Raw genomic sequence first — 16,406 nt, 5'->3', positions numbered from 1 at the left:
AGACATAATGAATAAAATTATTACTGATGGTTTCAAGAGAGACAGGGGTGAGTGGTCGGAAACTGGAAAGGGTAAAGGTCTTGCCAGGAATACACAGGACCACATTTCTACTCCAATCACAGATGATGTGATATCTGTGAAAGGGGCTGCCCTACCCAAGGCATGTGGAAATCCTGGGCTCCTGGTCCAAACCTCAACCATCTCTCATCTGGATTATTTCAATTGTCTCCTACCAGGTTTTCCTGCCTTTACTCCTGTCCAATCTGAAATCTATTCTCCACCCAGCAGCCAAAATGATGGCTTTAAAACTTATCCCAGTATTTTCAGTTAAAAATGTTTCAGTGCTGACAGCACACTTACTTCTCTTCCCTTGAAAAACGCTGTAAAATGTAACAATACAGGGATAGTTTTAAAAAATTACACAAACCAACAAAGACCAAGAAAATAAGACAGGACACGATAGCAACAACATTTTGATTAAGTGGTACCTGACTTAGCAGACCCAAGAAAACTAAATCCTAAAATGGGAATGAACTAGACTTTCAAGAAGTGGCTTCTCTTATACCCTATCCTGTTTCTCTTCTTCAGGAGGATTGCTCTTTACCACTTGGTCTTTACATAAATTTCAGAGTTAAGCTCTCTTTAATGTTTTCCAGTAAAGTTTCACAGTTTTCTCCAGATACATATTACACATCTTTGTCAAGTTTATTTTTCCAAGCTTTTGTAACTTATATGATTTCTAAAGTACATTTTCTAACTTACTGGGAAAAGAACTGCAAATGACTTTTCTTTACTGACTTTGTGTCCAGAAATTTTACTATTCTCTTTATCAATTCTAATAATTTATCTGTAGATTATTTTGAGTCTTCTACAAAGATAGTCATATCATCTGCAGATAACACTTGCTTCTTCCTTTCTAAATATTATACCTTTTTCTTGCTTACTGTGCTAGGACCTCTAGCAAAGTGTTGAGTGAGTGTTCACTACTTAATTTTCTTTCTTATGTTAAAAGCTTCAAAGTTGCACCATTAGGTGTAAGGTTTGCTACAGGCTTATTCTGGTAGCTCCCTACTAGTCCTAGTGTGCTGAATTTTTAAACCATCAGTGAAATTTTATCAAATGCTTTTCTACATTATTTGAGATAATACTATGGTTTTTCCCTCTATTCTGGTAACGGTGGATTACATTACTTGATTTTTCTAATGTTAAACCAGCCTTACATCCAAAGGATACTAACTTTGATATGATTAATGATCTATTTTAAACATTGCTATATTTGGTTGCTTAATATATTTTTTTAGGGGTTTTGCATCATTGTACATAAAACTGTAACATAACGTTTGATTTCTGTATCAATATTATATTGCCCTATAAAATGGAATAGCTACTATGGAAAAGTTTGACTGTTTCTTAGAAAGTTAAACATAAATTACCATACAGGGGTGGGGAAGATGGCAGAAGAGTAAGACACGGAGATCACCTTCCTCCCCACAGATACATCAGAAATACATCTACACGTGGAACAACTCCTACAGAACACCTACTGAAGGCTGGCAGAAGACCTCAGACCTCCCAAAAGGCAAGAAACTCCCCACGTACCTGGGTAGTGCAAAAGAATAAACAGAGACAAAAAAATAGGGACGGGATCTGCACCAGTGGGAGGGAGCTGTGAAGGAGGAAAGGTTTCCACACACTAGGAAGCCCCTTCGCGGGCAGAGACTGCGGGTGATGGAGGGGGGAGCTTCGGGGCCATGGAGGAGAGTGCAGCCACAGGGGTGCGCAGGGCAAAGCGGAGAGATTACCGCACAGAGGATCGCTGCCGACCGGCACTCACCAGCCCGAGAGGCTAGTCTGCTCACCCGCCGGAGCGGGCAAGGCTGGGAGCTGAGGCTCAGGCTTCGGTCGGAGCGTAGGGAGAGGACTGCACGGAGAGGACTAGCAGCGTGAACACAGCCTGAAGGGGCTAGTGCGCCACGGCTAGCCGGGACGGAGTCCGGGGAAAAGTCTGGACCTGCCGAAGAGGCAAGAGACTTTTCTTCCCTCTTGTTTCCTGGTGTGCGAGGAGAGGGGATTAAGAGCGCCGCTTAAAGGAGCTCCAGAGACAGGCGCAAGTCGCGGCTAACAGCACGGACCCCAGAGACGGACATGAGATGCAAAAGCTGCTGCTGCTGTCACCAAGAAGCCTGTGTGCGAGCACAGGTCACACACCTCCCTTCCGGGGAGCCTGTACAGCCCGCCACTGCCAGGGTCCCGGGATCCAGGGACAACTTCCCCGGGAGAACGCACGGCGCGCCTCACACTGCTGCAACGTTATGTTGGCCTCCGCTGCCACAGGCTTGCCCCGCATTCCGTACCCCTCCCTCCCCCCCAGCCTGAGTAAGCCAGAGCCCCCGAATCAGTGGCTCCTTTAACCCCATCCTGTCTGAGCAAAGAACAGACGCACTCTGGCGACCTATACGCAGAGGCGGGGCCAAATCCAAAGGTGAGCCCCCCGGGAGCTGTGCGAACAAAGAAGAGAAAGGGAATGTCTCCCAGCTGCCTTAGGAGCAGCGGATTAAATCTCCACAATCAACTTGATATACCTGCATCTGTGGAATACCTGAATAGACAACGAATCATCCCAAATTGAGGTGGACTTTGAGAGCAAGATTTATTATTTTTTCCCCTTTTCCTCTTTTTGTGAGTGTGTATACTTCTGTGTGAGATTTTGTCTATATAGCTTTGCTTTCACCATTTGTCCTAGGGTTCTATCTGTCCGGTTTTTTTTTTACTTTAAAAAAATTTTTTTTCTTAATAATTATTTTTTATTTTAATAACTTTTATTTTATCTTACTTTTTTATCTTTTCTTTTCCTTCCTTCCTCCCTCCCTCCTTCCCTTCCTTTCTTTCTTTCTTTCTACTTTTTCTCCCTTTTATTCTGAGCCGTGTGGATGAAAGGCTCTTGTCCAGAAGATGGAAACAACCTAAGCGTCCATCATCGGATGAATGGATAAAGAAGATGTGGCACATATATACAATGGAATATTACTCAGCCATAAAAAGAAATGAAATTGAGCTATTTGTAATGAGGTGGATGGACCTAGAGTCTGTCATACAGAGTGAAGTGAGTCAGAAAGAGAAAGATAAATACCGTATGCTAACACATATATATGAAATCTAAGAAAAAAAAATATGAAGAACCTAGGGGTAAGACAGGAATAAAGACACAGACCTACTAGAGAATGGATTTGAGGATATGGGGAGGGGGAAGGGTAAGCTGTGACAAAGTGAGAGAGTGGCATGGACATATATACACTACCAAACGTAAAATAGCTAGCTAGTGGGAAGCAGTCGCATAGCACAGGGAGATCAACTCAGTGCTCTGTGACCACCTAGTGGGGTGAGGATAGGGAGGGTGGGAGGGAGGGAGGCGCAAGAGGGAAGAGATATGGGAACATATGTATATGTATAACTGATTCACTTTGTTATAAAGCAGCAACTAACACACCATTGTAAAGCAATTACACTCCAATAAAGATGTAAAAAAAAAGTGGCTTTCTTCTATTTGAGGCTTTCCTCACCTAAAATAAATAAATAAATAAATAAATTACCATACAATCAGGAATTCTACTCCTAGGTAATCTATTCAAAATATACGAAGAAGTATGTCCATACAAAGACTTGTATACAAATGTTCCTAGCAGCATTATTCCTAATCATGGAAATAATCCAAATGTTCATCAGCTGGCTAATGGAGAAACAAAATATGACATATATTCATATGATGGAATATTAATTACTCAGCAATTAAAGGAATAAAGTACTGACAAATGCTAGGACACGAATGGAGCTCAAACACATATGATAAGTGAAATAAATACAAGCTAGATGTATACTGTATGATTCTCCACCCCCTCCACCCCCAACAGCACGGCTTGCGGGATCTTAGTTCCCTGACCAGGGACTGAACCCGGACAACAGCAGTGAAAGCACCAAGTCCTAACCACTGGACCACTAGGGAACTCCCTGTAAGATTCCATTTATATGAAATGTCCAGAAAAGGCAAATCTTTTAAGACAGAAAGCAAATTAGTGGCTGCCTCGGGCTGAGGTGGAAATAGGAAATGAATGCAGACAGGCACAAGACATTTTTCTGGTGAAAGAAATCTTCTAAAACTGAATTGTGGTGATGGCTGAAAAAACCTGTATGTGTACTAAAACCCATTTTATTACACACTTTAACAAAGTGAGTTCTATGGTATATAATTAGACCTTAACAGAGCTCTTTTAAAAGTAAAAGATTATAATGACCTTATAAATTGATGAGTATTCCCTCTTTTTTATACTTTGAAATAAAGTATGATTAGGAACATAATTATTTACTCTTTGAATGTCTGGTACAACTTGCTAGTGAAAAATAGTCAGGAACTTGTGTTTTCCTTGAAGGAAAATTAAAAGTTGATTTCTTTAACAAATGTAAGACTATTTTAGTGTTCCTGAATCTGTTTAACCTAAAGCTTTCAAATGTACTGGCAAACACAGAAAAAAAAAAAAAAAGAAGCAAGAAGGGAGAAAGAGACTATGCAAGGAGATGAAAATTTCAAAAAACTATCAATATCCAGGGAAACTTTAGAAATTTCTGTATCTATGAGACAAGAACAGGTTGCCATTTAAAATAAAAATTCAGAGAAAAGAAAAGAACATTTAAAATTAAAACTATGAAAGCAGAATTTAAAAATTCAACAGAAAGGTTGAAAGCTCTGAGTGTAGGAAATCTCCTAGTACGGCAAAATGATAGAGATGCAAAATACTTAAGAAAAATTAAGAAAATTAAAGGATGAGTCCAAAAAGTCCAACATTCAAATAATAAGAGTTCCAGAAAACAAAGAGAAGGAAATTATCAAAAAGTAATTCAACAAAATTTCTCAAAACGGAAGGATTTGAGTTTCTAGACGGAAAGAACCCACGAAGTAGTCAGGACACTAGTTGAAGAAAACAAGCCTAAATGACACACAACATTAGGATAAAGATCCAAAAAGTTTCAAGACAAAAAGTACAAATTAAATACGAAAGGTTAATAACTGAGTAACATTGAATTTCTCAAGAAAACCAATGGAGGGACTTCCCTGGTGGTCCAGTGGCTAAGACTCCACACTCCCAATGCAGCAGGCCCGGGTTCAATCTCTGGTCAGGGAACTAGATCCCACGTGCCACAACTAAAGATCCCGTATTGCCAAAACTAAGACCCAGCGCAGCCAAATAAATAAATAAATATTTTTTTTAAAAAGAAAAGAAAGAAAAAGAAGAAAGAAAACCAATGGAGACAAAAAGAAATTCTGAGGGAAAATAATCCTCACCTCATATCTGGCTAAATGTCAAATAAATTTGAGGGTAGATCAAAGACTTTCCAGACATGCAAAGTCTCAAAGAATGTACCTCAAGCACTTTCTACGGAAAAAGCAGTCCATAAACAAAGGAATACACCAAGAAAAAGCCATGAGATCAATTTCTGGTTAAAAATGAAAGACTGAACACATGCATCTATTTTTACACCCTCCAGAACAACAAAACGTTATAAAAAGGAGATTTTTTAAAATTCACAATGATGTGACTCAAAACAAAAGCAACTAATCAGGACAGAGTTTTGGTGAGGGGGCATGAAAATGTTCTGATATTGGATAGTGGTGATGGTTGTAAAGTTCCAGGAATACGATAAAAACCACTGAACTGACTGGGAAAGGGCACCTAGCTCCATATTCCATCCGACTTCAACTCCCTCTACTCTCTTTCTACAAATGGACCTGCTGTCTCTACTAGAACACATAATTAAAAAGCATATTCAATATCTCCCTCCTACAAAGTAACCTGTTTAATCTCCTCAAAATGCTTATCCAGTCCTTTTTCACATTACGCTCAGATCAAGCTCCCTATAGCTTCCCCACTATCCCAGTCCTACTTGTTGGGACCCAAAGGATAAACTTAATGCTTCTTTCATGTGATAGACTTTATTCAAAGAGTTAAAGGATGCTACCAAATCCCCTACTTCAAGCTAAATATTCCTCATTCCTTTAACTGTTTCTCACATGGCTCAAGTATTACCATAGTCCTGTTTATCCTTATATGCTCCTCTGTATCTCATTTAGAATGTGGTCCCTAAATCTAAACACAATACATGCACTATCATATGACAGGTAATACATTTTTGGAGAATACATGAATAAACGGAAAAGAATGAACACTTTAACCATATTCCTTTCCAATATTCCATTTCTATTACTGCAGTTTGTGATTTAAAAGCATTTTTTTGGCATCCATAGCCCATTGACTACTCATACAGCTCCTCTTGCTAAGAAAAATTTCTACCACCTTTTAAAAAAATTAATTATTTACTTATTGACTGGTTGATTGACTGATTGATTGCTGCGCCGGGTCTTAGTTGTGGCATGCCGGCTCTTAGTTGCAGCATGCATGCGGGATCTTGTTCCCCAACCAGGGATCGAACCTGGGCACCATGCATTGGAAGCATGGAGTCTTACCCACTGGACCACCAGGGAAGCCCCTCTACCACCTTTTAACATGTTTTTCTTTAGGCTTTTTTTTTTTTGTAGCCTTTAGGCTTTTATCACTGTAATTTTGTATTGAACAAAACTGCACACATGAAGAATATAAAATCTAAGCTAGACAAATGCTTTGGGCCTTAGTTTTTACATCTGGAGAATGTAAACAACCTGTGCTATCTAGATCATGAGGTAGTGAAAAGCATGAATTAAAGCAATTTATTTGGAAGTACAATGAAAACTATAAAATATGAAAGCTTGAGTTTCTATTAGGACTCCACTTCTAATTTTACCAATGATGGTTTTAGATGGCTTAGGAAAGCCTGCACAAATACCTCCTGAACAAGTTTAATGAAGAATCCAAAACATAAATATCTACTTCAATTCCCTATGTCCTCAATCCACTGTATCACCACACAACAGAAATGTGTGTGAGAATTTCAGAAACCATACAAATATCTCATGCTCATGGCAGTTACAAGGTTTACTTTATAGTTCAAAACACTAAGAAATTTAATAAATACCTGTGGTTCAAAACCCATGTCAAACATTCTGTCTGCTTCATCTAAAACAACATAAGTCACTCTTCGAAGATTTGTAACCCGACCTAACATGAGGAAAAAAAATAAAGACAAAAAGAAAACTAAAAATCAGTCACAATTCATTTTATGACTACCAAAATCTTTAAAAAACTGTAAAGGGAACTAAAATGCCTGACTTAACCAGAGGGGTGAGTTAGGTATCTTTAAACAGTGAAAAGAAATTTTGGTTTACAATATCTTATCTACTGGCAAATACTTTCTGACAATGGGTATATGAGGCCCTTTATTTTGTCAAACTCGTCTCTTGCATACCATCATAGGGCCTGAAGAACCTGTAAAATTCAGAAAACAGCCCTCTCCAAAACACATCATAAAACTAAGACTGAGATGGAGCATCGAGCCACATCAGCCATTATCTGACAGCATCACCTAGGAAAAAACATATTAGAGATTACAGCGTATGTGTGGAAAGCAAGTTCCAGTGCTAACTACTTCAGACGCAGAAAATCTCTCTTTACAATACTTTATGTAGTACATAACCTACTTATATACAGTTAGAAGCTTCTAACGGGCATGTCAAAACATAAATAAGAAGCTATTCAATATCACCAGGTAACTAACATATTACACAAAAATTTTAAAAGCCAATGTATTACATAGATACATTTTTCTATACAAAGATACAAATCCTATTTTACACAGTGCTCCCACTGGTTTAAATAAATGCAACTGGCTTCTTAGCCAGAAAAAACTAAATACATAGACAGGAAACCCTTTCTAAAGGATTAACACAAGCATTTCTATCAATTGTTGATTCAATCACCTGGCAAAAACATGTATAAAACAGTTATTAAATATAAACCAAAAGGACAGATAAAGGGAAAAGATAAAATTAATCAAGATGAATTTCAGGAGGAGACAATCAATGCAGCATTGAGAAAAAACAAGGAATTATTTTATTAGCATTCAACCCAAAACTTTTCATATGCTATACAAGCACAATGACTTATCAATACCAATGTCACTTTACCAACTTCATGTAGAATTAGAATTAAGAGTACACAGAAATCCAAGCAAAATGCTATTAGAAACATGCATTACTCAAAGTTTTAAATACTCTACGATATATATATACTGAATACTACAATGGAAACGTTTGAAAGCATTTTCTTCAAAAAACAGAAATGTGCCAAAATAAATGCTTTCTAATATTTAAGTATTCCATACTAACATGTGCAGCCCCAATTAGTTTTGCAAGATTGGGAACAGCATTAAATTACCTACCTTTGATGGTTTAAGTCTCGGAAGCCCAGTTCTATAAATCTTGAAGGGCCTTTCTCCACAGAAGTTAAATAATGTCAACAGTTTAGTAACAGTTTTGATAGGGAATAATTTAACAAAGCACAATATTTGAGCTAAAAACATGCAAATTTACAAAAGATAAATTTTCTTGAAGCTGCAAGATCTTAACTTATCTAGTATTGTAAGAAAGTACTAGCTCCTATGGAGAAAATGTCTAAATTGTACAATTAAAAAGAAATAGTCCCCCACCCTTTTAGAAGCAAAGCTAGGCCAAAATTGAATTAAGAATCCATGTTAAGTGCTTAAAAAAAAAAAAATCAGATGGAGTAGTTCTGAAAAAAAATTTTTTTAATTAAATTGCAAAAATATTATGAATACTTGCAACAAAAGCTTGTTACAATACAAATTTCAAGATATTACAGCTTCAAGAAGAAATGTAGAAACCTTTGGTGGTTTCTTGTTTCTGCTTTAACAAAAATGTACAGAATTCAAAAAGGAGAAAAGAGAACAAAAAAACGAACAACAACAACAAAAAAACCCCAACACCCCTGACTTACCACTGTTAGCTGCTAACATGTCAATCATTCGACCAGGTGTGCAAACAATAATTTCAGCACCTCTTTTCAGCTCAGCAATCTAATAAGAAAAGATGAAATTTTATAGTGTATTTATCACTAATGCTTCTTTACAAACTTGAAAATACTGACTGAGGTCCTTGCAGAGCTCTATAACATAAGACAGCCAGGTCTGATTAGAAGACACCAAAGCCTCCTGCTTAATTCTTTGGAATGCTGGAGCACTAATAAAGGAATAGGAAGCAGCAGAAAGACCACATGATGCTGTAACTTTGAAATCAATGAAAACCAGAGGTTTTTACCAATTTTAATTTGACACAACTCCTCAAAACCAAGAAAGGAATATGAGAGAGCAGTAAATAAAGAAATTTGATAGATCAATGTTTTTCAAATTGAGATTTGTTTCCATTAGTGAATCACAAAATCATTAAGTCACAACCTGCATTTTAAAAATGAAATAGAATGGAAAACACTAGACTTTGTTAGACATTATAAAACTTTGTTTGACTTCTATATAAATATGCATGCATGTACCACCTTATTTTGTAACTGTATTTACTACAGGCTATGGCCAAAATAACTGACACAGATAAACTTAGAAAACTAAGTTCAAGCGTTTAAAATAGCATTGGGATAACAAAAGCAAATATTCCCAAGATGTGTCTAAAATCTGAGAAGTCCTGGTGGTTTGGGGGTTAAATATGTTCAGAAAACGCCACTTAATTTATCCCATTTTTTTCTAGCATCACAATATACATTAGCTTATTAACAACTTAGAAGTCTTGCAGAAAAGAAAATTTTAACTTTGCATAGCCCAACATTTCCAAAACTTATTTGACCACAGAACCCAGTATTTTTCCTTCTTCTAGTTAAAGCAAAATATCTGATGACTAGCATTCTTTAGAAGACACGTGGAGAAATGCCAATCTAAAGAGAGTGAATGAAGGTATGTTTAAATAATTCTCACTAAAATCATTTAAGAATGCAGATGAAACTCTGATATTAATACACCCCACTCAAAACCACCTTTTAAAGATGTCATTTAGATTAGAGAAAATAAATGTTGGTCCAGGAATCATAAGACCTAGATTCTAGGACAAAGTCTTACTAAGCTAAAGACTTTGGTCAACTTAACCTTTCTGAACATCTGTAAAATGGAAAAAATAATCTGCTTCCTTGAGCAGGGAAAGACAAGCACGGGAAAGCTAAGATATGAAAATGACTCAAAAATTCTAAAATATAACTTTAACATAATTCATTCTTACTATTATTTTCACACCTCATTTTAAAGATTTTAGAAGCAATCAATACAGAAAACACTAAAGCAAAAAATCACTTTTACATTATTAAGTCATTCAATTTTTAAAAAGACTGGAAAAACTGAATGTTCCTTTTATAACTACCTGCTCACTGATTCCTGTTCCTCCATAAACACAGACCACTCTAAGGCCCAAGGTCTTCGAAAACTTCTTACATTCTTTAGTAATTTGTAAAGCCAGTTCTCGAGTTGGAGTCATGATGACAGCTGAAAAGATAAATGTCAAAAGCCTAACCACCAAAATTCTTGAGAGGCTAAGCTTTATAGTGTTAAATTTAACCTCTGCAATCAAGTTCAGATCTTAGTCTAAATTTTGTTTTAATTTGTTTTATGCACCTTTGAAAATCCTATTTCAAAAGTTTTGTAATAGCAGAGATTGTGGTGAAGGATAATTTTAAGAAGGTTTTAAGAACATGCTATAGGAAGATAAATGAGAGTTAAATACCTTACTCAACCATCAGGAAAATACTTGGTTGAAAAGAATGCAAATCATTCTCAACTGCAAATCACAGAGCAAAGATAATCAAGTGACTCACTGTGCTGAAGAGCCATGCCGTGGCTTCCGGAAACAACCTTGGTCTGAGGGGCACAGACAGAGGAGAAATATACTGTGCCCTCTGTTGCCAAGAGAGGAGTTGAACAACTTTCCAAAACCCTACTCAAATTTGGAGAAGAGATCTCTGCCAAATGAATCAAGAAAACTGAATCTAAAGACCTAATCCTGAATGAAATGTTGGCACTACAGCCTTTTAAGGCCAAAAAAAGAAAGAAAAGAAAAATACACTTCCCTACAATCTTCTATGTTGAGTTTATAGATCCACTGATACGAGCTAAGAACAAACCTCAACATAAATAAACAGATAGATGCACGAGGAGTCTACCTGCCGAGTCAGAGTTTAAAAACTGAGCTGTGCCAGGAGAGGCTGTTTTTGTACTTCTGAGATGTCACTCCAGAGCTCTGAAGATTCTCACTCCACCTGCTGGTAAGGGGAAATCAGCCCCAAAGTGCCAAATTTATAAAGAAATGTACATAAAGACATCTTTATTGTTATAATTAACATTACAAAGCATCAGGTCTTTCTGATTAACGGACAACGAAGTTGTTAACTGAAAAAATAGTTTAATGAAAGGAATTGTACCTATTGGCCCCTCTCCTTCTTCTAATGACCTCTGATCCATGATGTGTCTAAACATAGGCAACAGAAAGGCAATGGTCTTTCCGCTTCCTGTCTTGGCAATACCAATCAAATCTCGTCCAGACATTATAGCAGGAATCGCCTGGGTTTGGATTGGCGTAGGCTTTTCATAACCATGCCTTAAAAAGCAAACCAAAGGAAGACAAGGTAAGAACTGTGATCGCTGGGTCCCTCAAACTGTAAAAGTTTTCCAAAATGTATATCCATACAATGAAAAGGAATGAAGTACTGAGACATTCTACATCATGGATGATGTAGAAATATTTAAAAATACTACGCTAATTGAAAGAAGCCAGTCACAAAAGACTGTATTAGTATGATCTTATTTATATGAAATGTCCAGAATAGAAAAATCTATAAAAATAGTAGATGAGAGGTTGCCTAATGTGGAGGAGAAAGGAGAAAACTGACTACTAATGGATCCAGGCCTCTTTCGGGGATAATGAAAATATTCTAAAATTAGATTACAGTAATGACTACACAACTCCATAAATATACTAAAAATCATCAAATTGTAAACTTAAAGGGTAAATTTTATGGTATGTAAATTATATCTCAATAAAGCTGTTTAAGAAAAAATAATCAAGTTTTCCCATTAGAGTAAAAATGTAAGCAGAGGAATTATTTGCGTAAAGGGCTATTTTTAGTAGCAAGATATTGAAAAATGTGGACAACTACTGAACACTTACTTTTTGAGAGAATTTAAGATCTTCATAGAAATCCCACACTGAACCCAAGATTTAATTGGTTTGGGGCAACCTTTTCCCTTGACAATAATGCCCTCCATTTCCAACCGAAATACATTCACTTCTACAAAACAAAATCCAGATTAAAAACTCTTAAATATTGTTCTAATAGTGCCTTCTACTTTTCAGTGAGGCATGGTAAGATTAAAAATTTTCAATTCTTTTCTAGTGCTCCTGAAGATAATTCCATAGAAAAGCTACGTGACAAAGCACTGAACAGCTCAGAGAGACAACTAAAGCGATTACTGTTGCAACCAATTAGGAACAAAAGAAACACTCCAATTTTTACAATTTGGCTTTTATTTTGACTTAAATTGTACCAGCAATAAAAGAACAATGATTGACAAGTAATACAACCACTTGTTCTTTAAGCAAGGGTTGCCCAGATTATCCTTATTCTATCAATATCACACAGATTCACACTGGTTCCTAACTCTCAAATATCAGAAAAGGTTAACAATATTTTATTTGCTAACTTCACATGAAGAGTATTTTCGATGCTAAAAATCTCAATTACATGAGCCAAACTAATTTTTCCTCTTTTTAATGTTTCCAAAAACACACTAATTCCTCACTGCTCCAAATCTTTGCGGATGTTGTCCTACCCTCTAGAATGACTTCTCGCCTTCTAGTTCCCTCTCATTTCTCCAGGTAAGCCAGGCAAATTCCTCCTACTCATGCACCAACTCACAGGCCTATCAACATTCCTCCCAGGCAAGGTGAAGTGTACTCCCCCTGTTCCCACAATAACCAATAAATGAATAAAAAAATTCTACCCTCTTGAGACATTTTTGCCAGTTCTGGAACTTCAACATAAAAGTTTTTTCTGAATTGTTCATATTCAATTTTTCCATGATCCACTGGTTCTAGAAGCTTTCTCTGCTTTGTCTGATAACCTGTAAGGGCAGTCTGAAGATCAACTTCTTCCTCCTCTGAAGAATACTATAATTAAAAAAGAAAAATTAAGAGCTAGATCCATTACTACTTTCTCCTATGGGAAGAAATATTCCTAGTTTTAAAGATCCTCCTCTCCTACAAAATATTCTTTGGCTTTTACTTTATTTTCTGAATTTTCCAACTTAGTTTATTTTTTCTTTGCCCTTATAGAAAGCTATAATAACAATATAAAGCTAAAATAAAAAAATAATTTTAACACGGCTTTAATAAAGTTTTCTCTATATAAATCTTTACAATGAGTGCTAATAGGAAAAAAAAGTTAATTTATTCTGTCACTTCATTTCTTCTCTCCCTATTCTATGTCTGGGATGAGCTGATGAGGGACAAGCGGGAATCAAAAAGTGGGCATACACTTGTGCAGCAACACGGATGAACCTAGAGAATATCATACTATGTGAATTTAGTCAGACAGAGACAGACAAATATTATATGAGATCACTTATACATGAAATCTAAAAAATAATACAAATGAATTTATTTGCAAAACAGAAACAGACGCAGAAAACAAACTTAGGGCTATCAAAGGGGAAAGGGGAAGGGGAGGGATAAATTAGGAGTATGGGATTAACAGACACAAACTGCTATACATAAAATAAACAACAAGGATTCACTGTATAGCACAGGGAACTATATGCAATATCATGTAACAACCGAAAATGGAAAAGAATCTAAAAAAAAAAAAATATATATATATATATATATACACACACTTGTGTATATATGTATGTGTTTGTGTATATGTGTATATATATGTATATATACCTACAGACAGATATATATATATCTGAATCACTTTGCTGTATACCTGAAACTAACACTGTATTATAAATCAACTATACTTCAATTAAAAAAAAAAAAAGTGGGCATACAGCAAGAGGTCAAAGATGTTAGAATGTTCTACCAATTTGAATATGCGGCTACAATACTGTTGAGAATAGCAAGAATTTCTCCTAAGAGTAACTGAAAAGCACACTTCCATCAATGCTTTCTTACAAATACTTCTAGGACAGTATCGCAAACAAAGTCAAAAATGAATGAAGGGGGATTCCCTGGTGGCGCAGTGGTTGAGAGCCCATCTGCCAATGCAGGGGACACAGGTTCGAGCTCTGGTCCGGGAGGATCACACATGCTGCGGAGCAACTAAGCCCATGTGCCACAACTACTGAGCCTGTGCTCCAGAGCCTGCGTGCCACAACTCCTGAGGCCTGGGTGCCTAGAGCCCATGCTCTGCAACAAGAGAAGCCACTGTAATGAGAGGCCCATGCACCGCAGCGGGGAGTAGCCCCCACTCACCACAACCGGAGAAGGCCCGCACACAGCAACGAAGACCCAACGCAGCCATAAATAAATAAATAAATAAAAATTAATGAATAATTACCTCCATGGCATCCTGGTCATTCTCCATTAGCTCACCTTTCTTCTTATCAGAATCTACGACTGCTTTTTTGGTTGTGACAACAGTGACAACTTTTGTGACTGTTGGCCCAGACTTCTAAAAAAAGAATATAAAATGTAAAGTTGAAACACAAATTATACACCAAATGAAACACAATGATAACTGTCACAATTTATAATCTGAATTAACTTAGTTGTTAGTGACAACCTAATGAAAAAACAAAAAGTGGTCTGCTTTCTCCTTACTGACTTGCTTGAATTTTAAAATGTAGGTACTTCCCTGGTGGTCCAGTGGTTAAGAATCTGCCTTCCAATGCAGGGGATGTGGGTTTGATCCCTGGTCGGGGAACTAAGATCCCACATGCCACAACTACTGAACCCGCACGCCACAACTAGAGAAGCCCACAATCCCGCAACTAGAGAAGCCCACACGCCGCAACGAAGATCCTGCATGCCGCAACTAAGACCCGATGCAACCAAATAAATATTTTAAAAAAATTTTTTTTTAAATGTAATACAATTGCATTATATTTTGTAACACATTAATAATATAGGTAATGCAGTATATAATAATATATAATTTTATATAATATTATGTAATATAATTTATTTTAAAAATACTACTAAATGGTACTTTTCACTCATTCAACAAGCCAAATACTATTCTGGGACCTTAGGATAAATCAATAAACAAGACAGGTACGGTAAAGATCACTGCTCTTGGGACGGTTTTAGAAGAAGGAATAAACAACAAAAAATTAATTTATATAATTTTTCAAAAGGTAATAAATGCTATTAAGAAAAAGAAAAACTAGAGTAAAGAGGATCAGGAACATAAAAGATGGGAGTGCTGGAGAAGGACCTATCCAGGGCTTACTGAAGAGGACCTACTGAGAAGGCAACAAGTAAGAAAAAATACTAAACAAAGATGATGGTAGTTAACAGTGACTTCTAAAAGAACATTTGCAGTTAAAATTCACTAGTATCTCTGCTATTTAGAAAAGCATTGACACTTCTGAGATGGGGAAGGAAACAAAATCATTAACTTTATAAAGCCATGCATGTCAGCAGTAGGTCAATGCACCAATGAATTCAAGTTACCCAATTAGGAATGTAAATCTTTAAAAATAGGAGAAAATTCCATACCTTTTCATTTCCCCCACCACCTTTCACACTTCTCATATTAAACTTTTTTACTTCCTCTTTCACTTCTTCCATGTAAGCATCTAATGGATCTAACTCCTCACCCTCCATTTCATTTCCTTCCTTTTCAGCCTCTGCAGGATCATCTTCATCATCTAAAATATCAGAATACACTTTCTTTGAATTTGTGTTTCAAAAGGAAATACTTCACAATGAGACCACACTGCCCCCCCCAATTAAAGCCTTTTCTCTTACTACCCAAACACCTTCCTTACCAATTAACACAGGCACAACGCAGTTCAAATACTCACACTGGCAAGGTTTTAAATCCAGCAGGTATTAGTTTTGAATAATACTAATAAAAGAAATAAATTATAAATTATTAAACTGAAAGAGGAAGAAAGACTAATATGTCTAAAAAATGGATCTCCAGCATTGTTTTACAACTACACTAGCAGAAGCAGAACTAAAAACTCTGTCTGCTAAAATGGTATGTTTATTTCTTACAATTAGGTTTCTTTAAATGACACAAAGAAAAAATAATAGCACATTCTTAATTAAAGACAATCTAATGTTTTTTACATAACTAAGATATCACCACTTAAAGTATAATCCATTCATCTATTTAGTTCAACTTTCACAGAAAATGAAAAATTCACAGGAATTTTCACAGAGAAAATGGAGCAAAATTCCCTTT

General features: G+C 36.4%; 1 protein-coding gene across 2 annotated transcripts in view; it reads right to left on the bottom strand.

Moving 5' to 3' along the window:
• The window catches only part of DDX46 (DEAD-box helicase 46), a 55,521-nt gene that overhangs the window by 27,874 nt on the left and 11,241 nt on the right, over nt 1–16,406 (bottom strand). For both annotated transcript variants that reach the window (XM_024752320.1, XM_024752321.1), the window contains exons 6-13: nt 15,713–15,864; nt 14,550–14,663; nt 12,991–13,156; nt 12,158–12,278; nt 11,412–11,587; nt 10,358–10,479; nt 8,937–9,015; nt 7,060–7,142 (exon numbers count right to left, since the gene is read on the bottom strand). In XM_024752320.1, the coding sequence (XP_024608088.1) occupies nt 7,060–7,142; nt 8,937–9,015; nt 10,358–10,479; nt 11,412–11,587; nt 12,158–12,278; nt 12,991–13,156; nt 14,550–14,663; nt 15,713–15,864 (1,013 nt within the window). The remainder of the gene's footprint in view (nt 1–7,059; nt 7,143–8,936; nt 9,016–10,357; nt 10,480–11,411; nt 11,588–12,157; nt 12,279–12,990; nt 13,157–14,549; nt 14,664–15,712; nt 15,865–16,406) is intronic.

The sequence above is a fragment of the Neophocaena asiaeorientalis genome, unplaced genomic scaffold (assembly GCF_003031525.2).
Source record: "Neophocaena asiaeorientalis asiaeorientalis breed wild unplaced genomic scaffold, Neophocaena_asiaeorientalis_V1.1 scaffold204, whole genome shotgun sequence".
Lineage (NCBI taxonomy): Eukaryota > Metazoa > Chordata > Mammalia > Artiodactyla > Phocoenidae > Neophocaena > Neophocaena asiaeorientalis.
Note: the sequence above shows the minus strand (reverse complement) of the source record. Positions and strands in the feature narration are given on the sequence as shown.